General features: G+C 51.8%; 1 protein-coding gene across 2 annotated transcripts in view; it reads right to left on the bottom strand.

The window, feature by feature from the left end:
* The window catches only part of SIPA1L2 (signal induced proliferation associated 1 like 2), a gene marked incomplete at both ends in the record, with an annotated part of 75,713 nt that overhangs the window by 30,981 nt on the left and 31,445 nt on the right, over positions 1-13,287 (bottom strand). For both annotated transcript variants that reach the window (XM_080717002.1, XM_080717003.1), the window contains 2 exons: positions 1,401-1,658; positions 11,795-12,069. In XM_080717002.1, coding sequence (XP_080573128.1) covers positions 1,401-1,658; positions 11,795-12,069 — 533 coding nt within the window. The remainder of the gene's footprint in view (positions 1-1,400; positions 1,659-11,794; positions 12,070-13,287) is intronic.

Genomic DNA, 13,287 nt, shown 5'->3' with positions numbered 1-13,287 from the left:
GGGGGTCCGCAGGCCGTGCTCCCCCTTCAGATCGCCTTGCTGTGGTTGCCCCCTTTCCCAGCACCTACTATGCGCATCTCTGATCGCAGGGAGCTTACGGCCTCAGCAGACCTCAGCAAAGGAGACCCAGAACCAAGGCGATTTGGTGTCGAGTTCCAGGAGGGAGGCAGGGGACACCCTCGAGTTTAACCTAGTTGTCCTAGTTAAGGCAGCCATAGGCTTAGTCTTACTGCCAGGCCTGGGGCTGAGCATTTTGCCTGTATCCACCCATTCAGGCCTCAAGGTCCCGATGAGATCTGTATTACACTGTTTATTACCCAGATGGGAAGCTGGAGGCTTCAGGCGAGTGACGGGGACCCACGGAAGGGTAGACAGAGCTGGTCCCCACCTGGCTCCTCAGCCTTGCCAACCGGGACTCCCCCACCGGAGTGTCACATGCGTGCTGGGGAAACGCATGTCTCTCCATGAAACAAGAGCAACAACGTAATGACCATAACCGTGCAAAATCTTTCGGTTCCTTAACCTGACCTATGCAAATTATGCACCCAGATCCCTACCAGCCCAGTGTCAAACATTTTTTGTGCTACTGGAGATTAAACCCAGGAGCATTCGACCTCCACGCTATACCCCCAGATGTTTTTGCGGGTCTGGGGATGGAACCCAGGGGCATTTGACCTCTGTAGATACACCCCAACAGGGTCTAAGTTGCAGAGGGCCTCACTAAGTAGCTGAGGCTGTCCACAAACCACGATCCTCCTGTCTCAGCCTCCCAAGTGCTGCGATTACAAGTATGCACCACCACGTCTGGTTCTAGTTTATTTTTTTGTTTTTGAAACGGGGTCTTGCTTGGCTGCTGAGAACCTATGTTGCCAGGGCTGTTTTTGAACTTGTGATCCTCTGGTATCGGCCTTCCAAGTACTGGGATTACAGGAATGCGCCATCGTGCCCGGCTTTCACACTTAATTTTTAAGAAGTATACCCTTTTCACCAAGAAAAAATGAAAACAAGAAAACCACCACCAAGACGCCTCGCTTTGCTGGGCCTGAGAAAGCCCGTATCCTTGCGCCTCTAAGTGCGCCAGCAGCATGGTGACAGTGGGATTTCAACTCACACGTCTCGGTTTTGCTTTATTTGCTTTTCTAGAAGTGCGTGCAAGACTGCTTGGGCCTCGTCCCCGGCTGGTCTGGAGGGCAGTTGAGGGCAGGTGTTGGGTGAACGGGGAGAAATAGCCTCTTAGCAGCATCACGGGCCCAGGACAGGCTGGCCCCAGGCCCCCACCCGAGGCCGCCCTGTCGGCCCACAGCTCAGGATGAGCAGGCAGGAGCGTCGCACCAAGTAGAGACCCTCCCGCGCTTTCCAGCTGGCGTCGCCCGGGCGCGAGCCGAGGAGCGGCCCGTTACCTTGTGCCGTCGGGCAGCTTCCGGTCGAAGGAGGTGCTGCGGGGGATGGCGGCCTGGGCCTGCTGGAGCAGCTGCTGGCAGGGCAGGCGGTCGGGCGTGCTGGGCACCGGGGAGGCCCTGGGGAGGGGCTGCAGGGCAGGCGTGGGCACCCGGTGCCAGGCGGTGTTCCTCCGGAAGGGGGTTTTGTACTCGCAAGGCGTGCCCTCGCTGTCCAGCTTGTACTCCACCACGGGGATCCGACAGAGCTCCGAGCATCCCCTGTGGGGCCGAGAAGACGGTGAGACCCTCGGTGCACACCTGTCCACGCACACCCAGCGCCAGGGCTTCCTGATCCCCATCGACCCCTAAGACCGTCCGCCCTATGAAGCATCTCATGTAGGAGACACCTGCAGACCACGGAGCGCCTCTTCTATCAGCAGCTAAAGGGCTTGGCGTTTACAGGCTGCCGTGGCTGTCCTCTGGGTGCCGAGCCACCCCAGGGTGGCAGGGGTTGTGCAGGTGTGGAGACTCAGCACCCAGCGCTGCTGCTCCCCGAAAGGATTCACGTGGAGCACGGTAGACACCTCTTGGATGCTGCAGGCTGCTGTGAAGTTATACTCCGGGGAAAGCAGGTGCTGTCTGCTCTAATGGGAAATCACAGCCCAGAACGAGGAGCCTCTGACGCAGCAGGGCCGCGGCTGGGTCCCAGCTTCATGGTCCTGGCCCGCAGGCCTCCCACCAGCGCCTAGTTCTCTTGGGGATGAGGATGTCCAGTTTTTGGAGACAGTTACACACATGACCACCTCAAACACCATGCCACGTGCATGTGGTTTATGATAATCACACCTGCAGGAGAGGTCCGCTCCCCTGCTTAATGCCTGGGGCTGGGAGTCAAGAAAGCCTCTGGCCAGGTGCGTCGTGGCAGGATCGGCCCGAGGGGCCGGGCTGGGCAGAAGCCGTAAAGTGACTAGAACCCGAGTGTCTGGCATGTGGGTTGTCGGATCCTACCTGGCGTCTCTGCCTCTTTCCCTGACTACTTCCTCCAACCCCACCTGGGATCCACCTGCCTGCCACCTTCAGCGCCTCCCCAGGACCCTGGAGCCACAGTCACCGAGCACTGGGTTGCCCAGGGCGCCCGAGGTTGCCATGCTCAGGACCCCAGCTCACACGGCTGCAGCCCCGTGCCGACCCCACAGAATGGGGGGGGGGCAGAGAGGGGCCGGGATTTTCACTTACAACCATTTCTCCTCAAGCTTGCCCGGAATAACCAGGGAATCTACTTTTTCAATGATAGTTTTTCAAACCTCAACACGGCCAGTGCTTAGACTTGATTTTCCTTTCCACAAAGCAAAATTCACGTCTCATCTAGTTTACCTTTCTTTCTCTGGATTTACTGAGCATGACAGTTAATTATTGGTCAAATTCATTAGGTCTTGATTTATACATTGTTTTTATAAGACATTGACAAGACTGTAGTTTCTTTTAAGACTCATTGCTTCCAAATAATTTTTTTGTGTGTGTGTGGTACTGGGGGTTGAACTCTGGGGCATTGTATCTCTGCGCTATACCCCCTAGCCCTATTATATCTTTTATTTTGAAACAGGGCCTAAGTTGCTGAGGCTGGCTACACCAATCTGCAATCTTCCCATAGCCTCCCAGAATACCGGGATTACAAGCTTGCACCACCACGCCATAAAAGACATTTTAAACACCAAAAATTGCCATTTTTGTAGCTCTAATAAAAATGAGCATTTCAAGAGAATGGTTTCATCTTGCATCAATTCTGTTATTACGTGAAACTATGATAGCAGTGCTCAAAAAATAGGTTTTGTTTTGCTTCCACACCTACCATGTCAAGCACCAACTGCCTCTATAATAGTAAGCCCAGATCTAGGCAAAATTAGCTCTGCTTCACACACACGAGCAATTCCTTGGAGGATACATAGAAGTGGCACAGAAGGGAAGGATTCCACGTGGTCCTGCAGAGGAAGTCTTGCTGCCGGGGCATCTACAGAAAAAGATCGGCACCTGGCCAGGGCTCCAGGCAGGCCAGCCGGCTCCTCCTGAGCTCAGTCTGGGGCTACTGCAAAGCAGCACAGGGCTAGTATCTCGGACTGGCAAGACTGGCGGCCGAGACCACACAGAGCAGCTAAAAGGCATTTCTGAAAAAACAAGTTGCTGATCTCATGAGTAGTGAAAACTTTTCAGGAAAAAGACTCAGGTCCTTTGTTTTCTTACAATAGTATAACAATTCAGATCTTGCTGATAGGCGTGCTGGGCTTCCTTTTGACATGCCAAGCCACATCCAGGGACGGGAACTCCAGCCCAAGTGCCTGGTGCGTTTTTTTAGTCTGTGCCAAGGGAGAGTCCCAGAAACGTCAGCCAAGGCTGTAGGATCGTTGCACGCAAGCATACTGATTTCTTCTTTTCTCCACAGATGTATACATCATTGATTTTCATACCTAATTAACATGCTAGGTTGAAAACAGTAGAAATTCAGCTTCAGGCTTAAAAGTAAAAATACTTTTCCTATTTCTTGTCTAGCTGGTCCCTTTTCCCTGGTCAACTCCCCCTCACTAATACACCCTGGGAAACTAACATTTTGTTGATCAAGGTCACTGATAATAGCTCACTAAAGACAGAGTAACACCATAGAACTCAGGGCCTCTGTTAGCTGGAATCCTGGGAGATTTCTTCCACTGTTCTGTTCTGAAAAATATTACCTGCCCTTTGGAGCTAGTTGCTGCGGACTTCGTTGGATGGTGTTATCCTGTCCGAGCACTGAAAGCACCTCCCCTTGCCATCAGTGATTCTGACACTCAGAGTGTCGGCTGGGGACTGTCCCGGAGCCTGGTCGACCTCCCCAGCCTGTCCACCAGGATTCCGGCTGCAGGTGCCTGGCGAGGTCCTATTCTCTCCCACTTTTCTCCCATCAACACTCGACACCTGTTAAACTGTTTTCCACTGAAGTGTTCAAGGTCGGCTGGAAAACCAATGTAACTTGGAAACATGACAACTGCTTTAGACCCTGGTTCCCCACACGAAGGAGCACGTTAAGTCAAGATGCAATGGCAAAACCGACAACTCTTCAAGCCGCAGACAGCATCACGCCTGCTTGCACAGAAAAGACACCAGTATCAAACCACAAAGTCACACACTTTCACGAAAGTTCTAGACAACGAGTGTTCAGAATGTTCTGTTTTTTGTTTTTTTTTTTGTTTTTTTTTTTTTTTTGTAGCTCTGGGGCTAGAACCCTCCTACCTCTGGGCTACACTCCCAGACCTATTTTATTTGGAAACAGTCTCTTAAGCCAGCGTGGCTGGCTTCGAACCTGCACGATCCTCCCGCCTCCGCCTCCCAAGCGCGGGGATTACAAGCATGCACCACCACACCCGGCAATGTTCTGGAATTTAAAAAATTAACTTAAAAATTAAACATTTCCTCTCCAAGATTCCATTCATCCATTTCCCCCTCTATAGCAATTTTCCACCACCTTATTTTTTTCATCTTCCACAGAAGTAGGACAGGCAGCGTTGGATCATCTGCTTAAAAACAAGAGGGAAAGCCCCGGGGGAGAGAGAACAGTAAAACTAGAAACCTGGAGACGAACAACTTCAGAGGAAGCACACACATCCTTCCCAGGAAAGAATGAGTCAGGGGACTGGGGGACCAGGGGACCGTGGGCTGAAGCCGGCAGCGGGGCTGCACCCATCACTGGCCCAGTCGCTGCTCCGCCCGGCTGGGCTGCATGGTAGGGTCCTGGGCCCCCACAGGGCCTTACGCTCACCGGGCTCTGCACCTCTAACCCGCCCCTCACTGTGCGCGGCACTTTACACTCGTCCATGCGTGAGATGTGGGTCTCACGAAGGAAATCACTTCCACAAGGTCTCAGGCTGAGCAGCGGACACAGCTCATCAGGGAGACACCCTCGGAACAAGGGCCCTGCCGCTCTTTCCAACACACACGGCCGTTTGTCTTCGACACCCATCAAAGAGGAGTTAATGCAACCCGCGTGGCGTTGCGTTTCCCACTAGGTGCAGAAGAGAATCTTTGGAAACAAAGCAGATACCCTGCAAACAAAAGACCTTCTTTCACAGGATGCACTTTGTAAAAAAAATCCTTTCAGAGCCCTGGGGGATTCAAGTGCTCACTGATATATTAATCATTTTAATGTCTGTTATGCTAATCGCCTGCTAATAGCTAAAAGGCTCTTCCCAAGTCACCCAACAAGGTGACTGGTAACTGACAGCCTTCTGCTGGCTGGTGAATGACGACGTATCCAAGTCGTACAGAGATTTCAGCTAGCTCTGACTAGGCCGATTTTTTTTGTTGTTGTTGTACTGGGTATTGAACCCTGGGGCATTCTACCTCCAAGCTACACCCCCAGCCCTATATTTTGAAACAAGGCCTCAAGTTACAGATGGCCTTGCTGAGTTGCTAAGGCTGGCCATGAACCTAGGGTTCTGTCTCAGCCTCCCGAGGACTGGGCTTACAGGCGTGCACCACTGTGCCTGGCTAGGAGGAAGTTTAGTTCAGAAGTTCCGCATACTTTTTCAGGCCAGTCACTCCAAGCGGTCTCCCTCTCCCAGACCTATGACCCTGGATTTCCTGGGAAATCAGCAAGACAAAGTTAACCCGAAACCCACTCACCTATGGTGGTTATTTTGTGCACCATTAATTAGCCACCCCAGTGAATGATATCAGGAGGAACTTTTTTTTGCAGTACTGGGAACTGAACCCAGGAGCACTCTACCTGAGCTACACCCGCAGCCTGATTACTCTTTATTTTGAAACAGGGTCTCACCGAGTTTCAAGGGCCTCACCAAGTAGCTGAGGCTGCCCACAAACTGTGATCCTCCTGTCTCAGCCTCTCAGATGCTGGGATGACAAGTGTGCGCCACCACACCCAGCTAATGAGAAGCCTTTAACAGGGGACTTTCCTTTCCAGCGTTATCTATTTACTAGATGATGCAGACCACATCAAGGTCTAGAAGAATGGCCAGAACATAGAGCATCTTATCACCAGACACCTGTCCTTCTATGGACCTTTCCAGGCCTACCTGTGGCCAAGTGCCCTTTAAGAGTCGGGGAGGCTCTTCTCCTAAGTCAAGGACCCTGCCAGTCCTGAGCCAGTCCACGGTACTCGTCTGGAGAGAGCTCTTCTCTTGTGTCAAGAGCATCCTATCGGAAGAGCTGAGTGGAAGGTTCAGATGGCGAGTGGAGGTCAGTTACTTTCGTGGCTTCAAGTTCCACATTAGGGTATATTCAATTCATCACCGAGCCGGGCGTGGGGCGCACGCTCGTCATTCCAGCACTCGGGAGGCTGAGGCGGGAGGATCGCGATTCATGGCCAGCCTCTGCTACTTAGCGAGGCCTTCTGCAACTTAGTGAGACCTTGTTTCAAAATATAAAATAAGGTTGTGGGGTGTAGCTCAGAGGTAGAATGACCCCGGGTTCCATTCCCAGTGCCCCAAAAGTAACAAAAATTCATCCCCGGATGGCCCGGAAGACTGCAGCAGAAACGCAATGCAGTTTTTATTATCAGCCGCACAAATTCAAGCTAATCCAAAACCTTGCTTGAGTTCAGATTCTGAGTCACCATTATTTCATATGCACCCCCTCCTCTTCTCTCCCCCGGCCTGCGCACTCCCAGGAGCTGGACAGGCAGCCCGGCAGGAGACAACATCAAGGCTGAGTTTACAAGAATGAGAGCATTAACGTAGACTCACGACGTCCTGAGAAAATCCCGACCATCTCACATTATATACAAATACATCTCGACTAGCATATGTTAAAGGGTGAAAAATCACGTGAAACGGGAGTCTTAGGGAAAGGAACTCCGTTTCCATCTTTACGGGACACACCGACTTGCGGGTGCTGTGTCACGACGAGTGTGTAATTTCGATGAGCGGTTACTTTCCTTCTACGTCAGCCTAGTGACGGCGTGCCGTCCCTGAAGGACACAGGTGGAATCCAGGCAGCCCCGCGGGCCGGGCCACGCCGGCAGCTGTAGACCGTCTTCTTGCACAAGATGGAGCTTAATTAAATGTCCTGGGTACTGGCGACTGCCGGAGGCTTCTTCCTCAGAGCCTCGTTTCCATCTGGAGAGGGCTATCCGAGTCCCTCTCGCCCTTCATTCCTGACCCTCTCCAATCCTCAGCTGGAGATCTCTTAATAAGCATTCCCAAGAGTCTCCTCCTCTCCCCAGGCTTCTGGAACTCCACAAAAAAAAAAAAAGCTAAAAATGGTTCTGCTCATCCTTTTAAGCCAGGGTCAGCTGGACTGTCCTCACCTTGGGCTAGAGAAAGGGGCTTTAGATTCAACGTGGATGCTTCTCTACAGAAGAACTGCATTTACTGTCATGAGCAGGCACCTCTGACCTAGGGCCAACCAGAAGCCAGAGACTCAACGGCAGGCCTCTCCGCAGCTGGCCGGGCAGATGGGCTGCGGGGCCACCGCTTTCTCGTGGCCAAATTGCAGACACGAGCACAAGCATCTTCCCACACGGGCACGTAGATTAGCAAGCCTGGTCGTTAATGACCTGGGCCATTCTCAAAGTTCTCATAGTAGTGACATTTAGTGACAACATAATGAAAAAAAATATTAGACAGGCACAGACATACCTGTTCATGTAAATCAATCTTTCCTCCCTGCCAAACACGAAGAGCCAATTTGTGCAAGAAGGTGGAGGTATTTTCTAGGCCATAAATCAAACGTGTAGTCAGCGCCTGACACAAATTGGTGCACATCTTACTATTGGGGAATGGAATAAGGAATGCTTTCTGTAAAAGGTATGTCTTGACTTTATTTTAAAGTGAGTCCAGTGCTACCCCTACCCCTGGTTCGCCCTTCACCTACAGTTTCTTACAAAGTCTAGCAAGTTGTGCACCTGAAGGCGGCACATTGCAGGGATGCTACAGTCTGGGGCAAAGGCAGGTAGCAGAGGCAGCCGACAGCGGGGATTGCCGGCATCAGAGCACTTGGACAATCTTGGGCAGAAAACAAAACTAAAAAAATATGGACTTGAAAACTTACAAATTCAGATTCATAGAAAGTTGGAAAACTGAGTTTTTAATGATATACACTAGGCTTAAAGCCTTCGTGACACCAGGTGTGGCACATGCCTGCAATCCTAGTACTTAGGAGGCTGAGACCCGAGGGTCGCAGGGTGGAGAGGCCAGGAGAGGTAACTTAGTGAGACCCTATTTCTAAGGTAAAAAGGACTGTGAGTGGAACTCATTTGGAGCAGCCTTGGGTTCAGTAACCAGTACCAAAATCAAAGCTCAAAAACAAACCTTCATAATCTGCAGAAATTTGAGAGGCCAGTACGCCATTTCTGTGTTATCACTGCTGGGAGAATTAGCCAATTCTGAGACTTCTGGCTAAAGCGAAAATGTGGAACAGTTATTTCAGATTAGTCAGGAGTAAAATGAACATATGGATTTTAGGAGTTACATGAGCAAATTGAGAATTCAATGAAACAAAGGCAAAATCTCTAAGTACAAATATCTTGCCCCTTTTTTTCTTATGGCACTAGGAATTGAACCCAGGGGCATTGTTCCTTTGAGATATACGTCCAACCCTATTTATTTTGAAATGGCCTAAGTTGTTGAGGCTGGCTGCAAATCTGATCCTGTGTCTGCTTCCCAAGTACTGGGATTACAATCATGTGCCACCATGCCCGAAGGCCACTTTCAATAAGAAAATCTGTAGCACAACAAAATATTCTGTGTAGACCAAGACAAAGAAGCGGTCTTCTTTAGAGGAAAAAAAAAACATGTTTATGGGTTAAAAAAAAAATAGCCAGAACTTTTAATTGTAGTTTTTGTGTTAGTTGAAAAACAGTTCTTAGGAAATTCTTTTTTCCTAAATTATATATTCTAAATACCAAACAAAATAACTTTACCATTTTTTTATTAACTCGAGCTCGTGAAAGCGAGTGATAACAGACCAAACCTGAGAAGTAGGCAGAACTTTTTTTTTTTACCCAAAGGAAGATGACGGCCACAGCGGTGCTCACGTCTACAGTGACTCACCTCGGGGCAGGTAAGATTCCCACCAAGGGAGGCATCCATTTCACCAAGGAAGATAAATTTTTACCAAGTCAAAAACTCTCCAGTAACTGGATTAAAATTTACTGTCAAAGATCTTTGCTTACACAGCATCTTAGCTTCTAAGGCCTAAAAGATTTGTCTTTTGCTATTTCCGACTCTCAGTTTTGTTAAGTAGCTCTTCAACTTGTGTGTGTGTGTGTGTTGCTGGATAACAAACCCAAGGGGCATTCTCCCTCCAAGCTATATCCCTAGCCCTATTCTTTTATTTGATAATGGAGTCCCGCTCGATTGCCAAGCCTGGCTTAAACCTGCGATCCCGTCAGCCTCCCAAGCACTGGGATCATGGCGGGCACCACCGCGCCCAGCGCCAGCGTTTTCTCATACTCGGACCACCGCGTGTGGCTCACGGCATCGGAAGGGAGCAGATGTAATCGAGGACAGAATGAGGCAGCGAGACACAGCCTGCACACTTCACCCCACAACAGACTCACTCTAGGAGAATTTCAGCTCATTAAACTTATTTTATAAGTATATATCTGGGGCAAGTGCAGGAAAAATGAGCCAGGGCATGAGATGACCCGAGCAGACTTTGGCAAAATTTTGCACAGTAACCACAGAGTAAGATGGTACAAGATGGTCTTGATTTTTTTCCAATACTGGGGATCAAACCCAGGGGCACTCCACCACTGCGCAACATTCCAGCCCTTTGAGATGAAGTTTGGCCACCTTTCCCAGGCTGGCCTTAAATTTGTGATCCTCCTGCCTCAGCCTCCTGATTCCCTAAGGTTATAGGGCATGTGCCACGGTACTCAGCCAAGACTGGCATGTTCCCTTAAAGGCCCTGGTTTGGGTTCACTGGGTCTAGTCCACAAGGGCAGCCACATGGAGCTCATTCAACGCAGATACAAGCTGAGCCACACTGACATGCGAACCGCACCTGGCTGTGCACACACACACCGTCCACGTGTCACGGAGCACGCTGCTGGGCGGTGCTGCTTTCAGGAATGAGGAGGGTCACAGGAGAAGGGATGGTCTCTAGCCAGGGGTCCCGAAGGTGGGCTCGGTGGTCTTTGGGTACGTTTCCTTTTTACTCGGGCGTGGTAGCGGCGCACGCTTGGTAATCCCAGCATTTGGGAGGCTGAGACCAGAGGATTGTGGTTCTTGGCCAGCCTCAGCCACTACTTAGTGAGGCCCTTTGCAACTCAGTGAGATCCTATTTCAAAATAAGGAATAAAATCCGGGCATGGTGCGCACGCTTGTAATCCCCGCGCTTGGGAGGCGAGACAAGAGGATCGCGCTGGCTTAAGAGACCCTGTTTCCAAAAATAAAAAAATAGGTCTGGGAGTGTAGCCCGGAGGTAGAAGGGCTTCCAGGAACCCCAGTACCACCAAAACAAAAAAATAAAAACAATAAAAAATAGGGCAGGGGGTGTAGCTTGGAGGTTGAATGCCCCTGGGTTCTATCCCTAGACACCCCCCCCAAAAAAAATAAAAGAAAAAGGAGCTTCCTTTTTAATATAAAGGAAGTCATAATGAATATTCTCAAGTGTTTTCTTCTGAACTAAAATGCAAATGGCCTGGATTATGCCAGTTTCTAAGTGCTTTAAGACATCTTACCCGACCCTTGTAACCAGCGTAGGAGCCAAGTGTTACTTAATCCTCAACTTAAGGCAGGTGACTTAGAACACCTGTGTTATCAGATTGCGGCAAAAGGAGGGCCCGGACCCTGAACAGATGGGGACAGAACGGTGTTGGGAACCCTTCCGTCCACCACCCGGCCCCTGGACCCCGCGCGGTGGCCATTGCCCACAGGAGCACTCAGCTAGCCCCCGTTCCCCGTGTGGGCCTCGTTTTCTTGGCATTGAGCCAGCTCCGTGCACCACAAAGTGCTTTCCAGTTCTGCCACCTGTGCCCCTGGGCTGCCCGGTCCACACCTCTCCCCTCCTGGGCTTCTCAGGACAGCTTACACCCATCCCCGGCCCAGCTCCGGGGCTTCGGTTTGTAGAATGGAGCAGTCAGCACCGAGTATGCCTGTGGTCGCACGTCCTACACACAGAGCACCTCTAGGTGTCCTGTCAACCATCGATGATGTGTTACAGGAGGAAGCCCCGCTGCAGAGAAACAATGACCTGCTGCAGGCTGTGCTGGGCTGTCTGTCCCCGCAGACCCCAACCTTGCGGGCCAGAAGTCGGCAGGCTCCCCTCTGCTGCACAAGACTTGAGGCCCATCAAACTTATGAAGTCATGACTCATCATCTTTCTGGAGCTTGACAGATATCCCAGTGACTCAGCCCACAGGGACACCCGTCTGTGCTTTCTCAGGATCCTGGGGAGGGGGCTGCGGGCGGACCTGCCGCCCTTACCTGCGGGGCGAGCCGTCGTCGTGGGGCTGGATGATGACCACCTTCACGGTCACGGAGGTGCGTAGCAGGTCGATCATCTGCTCGTGGGTCAGCGTGGCCACGGCCACCTTGCAGATCTCCACCAGGCGGCTCCCCTGGCGAAGGCCGGCCTTCCAGGCGAAGCCGAAGGGCTCCACGTCCGCCACGATGCCCTCGAAGTTCACGTGGAAGCCCAGCTGGCCCAGCCCGTTTCTCCTCAGAGTCATCTCCACCGTCTCGCAGCCCCGCGTCACTATCTATGGGAAAGGAGACTGTTAGAGCCGTGTGGCCGAGCCCACAGCCCCGGTCACAGCGGGCATCCATGCTGCCCCCTCACCCTGCCCTCGTGACAGTTCGCACCCAACACGGTCAACTCTGGCAACAGGTCCAGAATGGAAGCCCAGATATGGCTCCTTCCTTTGAAGGCACGCAGGTTCCTGACACCAGCATCCAGCTGCTGCTCCTCAGACACCCCGCACCAGAGCCCTCCCTCTGCTCCCCGTGAGGACTGGCCTGCACACAGGATGCCCATCGCTCATCAATTCCAGCAAGGGAAACACGTACCGCCTTCCAAACCTCGAGCAGCCTCACCTATCACGCACTGAAGCCAATCAGACAACTTCATTTGACTAGAAAATGTAGCCCAAAGGACTTCTGAGCTTCGTGGCTGCCCCGGGTTTGGGAGGGCCTGCGGCAGGGGTCCCAGTGGGAGGGAGCTGCTCATGGCTTCCTATGTGGCAGCGTGGACGTGCTGTGGTATCCTATTGCGTATCCTCGGGCCATCTTGGAATGACCGCCCGATCTCCCCAGGCAGGGGAGCCGAGGGCCTGCACACCTGCGTGCGGCGTGCCAGCCAGACTCCCTAGTTGTCTGTCATTTACAAGGACCTGCGGGAGAATACCCTCGGACAGCGGCGGGACCGTTGTGCTGCAGGTCACCTCTCCCCTCTAGCCGTGCCCTGGGGTGAACAGCGACCCTCAACAGCTCCAGCCCGTGCCTCGTTTCAAGGGTGGTGTCCACTCAGTCCTACAAAGAGGCGCATGGCGGAAGAGATGATTTCAGCCCCCTGGGCACGCTAAGAGGTGGTAATTAACCAGCCAGTGCAACCCTCCCAAGCTTGCCACTCAATGCAAGAAAAACAGGCTCCTTAGACATTTGAGGACGATGACATCATTTTTGGTGAGAAATTTCGAGTTGGGAGGTAGCATACCCTCTCCCTACAAGCCCAGAGGCAATGCAGGAAGCTTCAGTTTAATAAGTGCTCCATTTCCATGAAACACGCTCTGAATACACAGACACTTATTTAATGAGACCCAGGACTCCCAGGGCAGCTGCGGGAGTGGGGCGGGTTCCAGCACGAGCCCCGTGTCTGTTTCTATGGTTACCAAAAGCACGCACACTCGGCATGCATGACATGGGAGACTCAGCACAACGGGAAAGGGATTGCTTGTGAGAGTCGGGGAGCTGGGGTGGGG

The sequence above is a fragment of the Muscardinus avellanarius genome (assembly GCF_963383645.1).
Source record: "Muscardinus avellanarius genome assembly, chromosome: 20".
Classification (NCBI taxonomy): domain Eukaryota; kingdom Metazoa; phylum Chordata; class Mammalia; order Rodentia; family Gliridae; genus Muscardinus; species Muscardinus avellanarius.
Note: the sequence above shows the minus strand (reverse complement) of the source record. Positions and strands in the feature narration are given on the sequence as shown.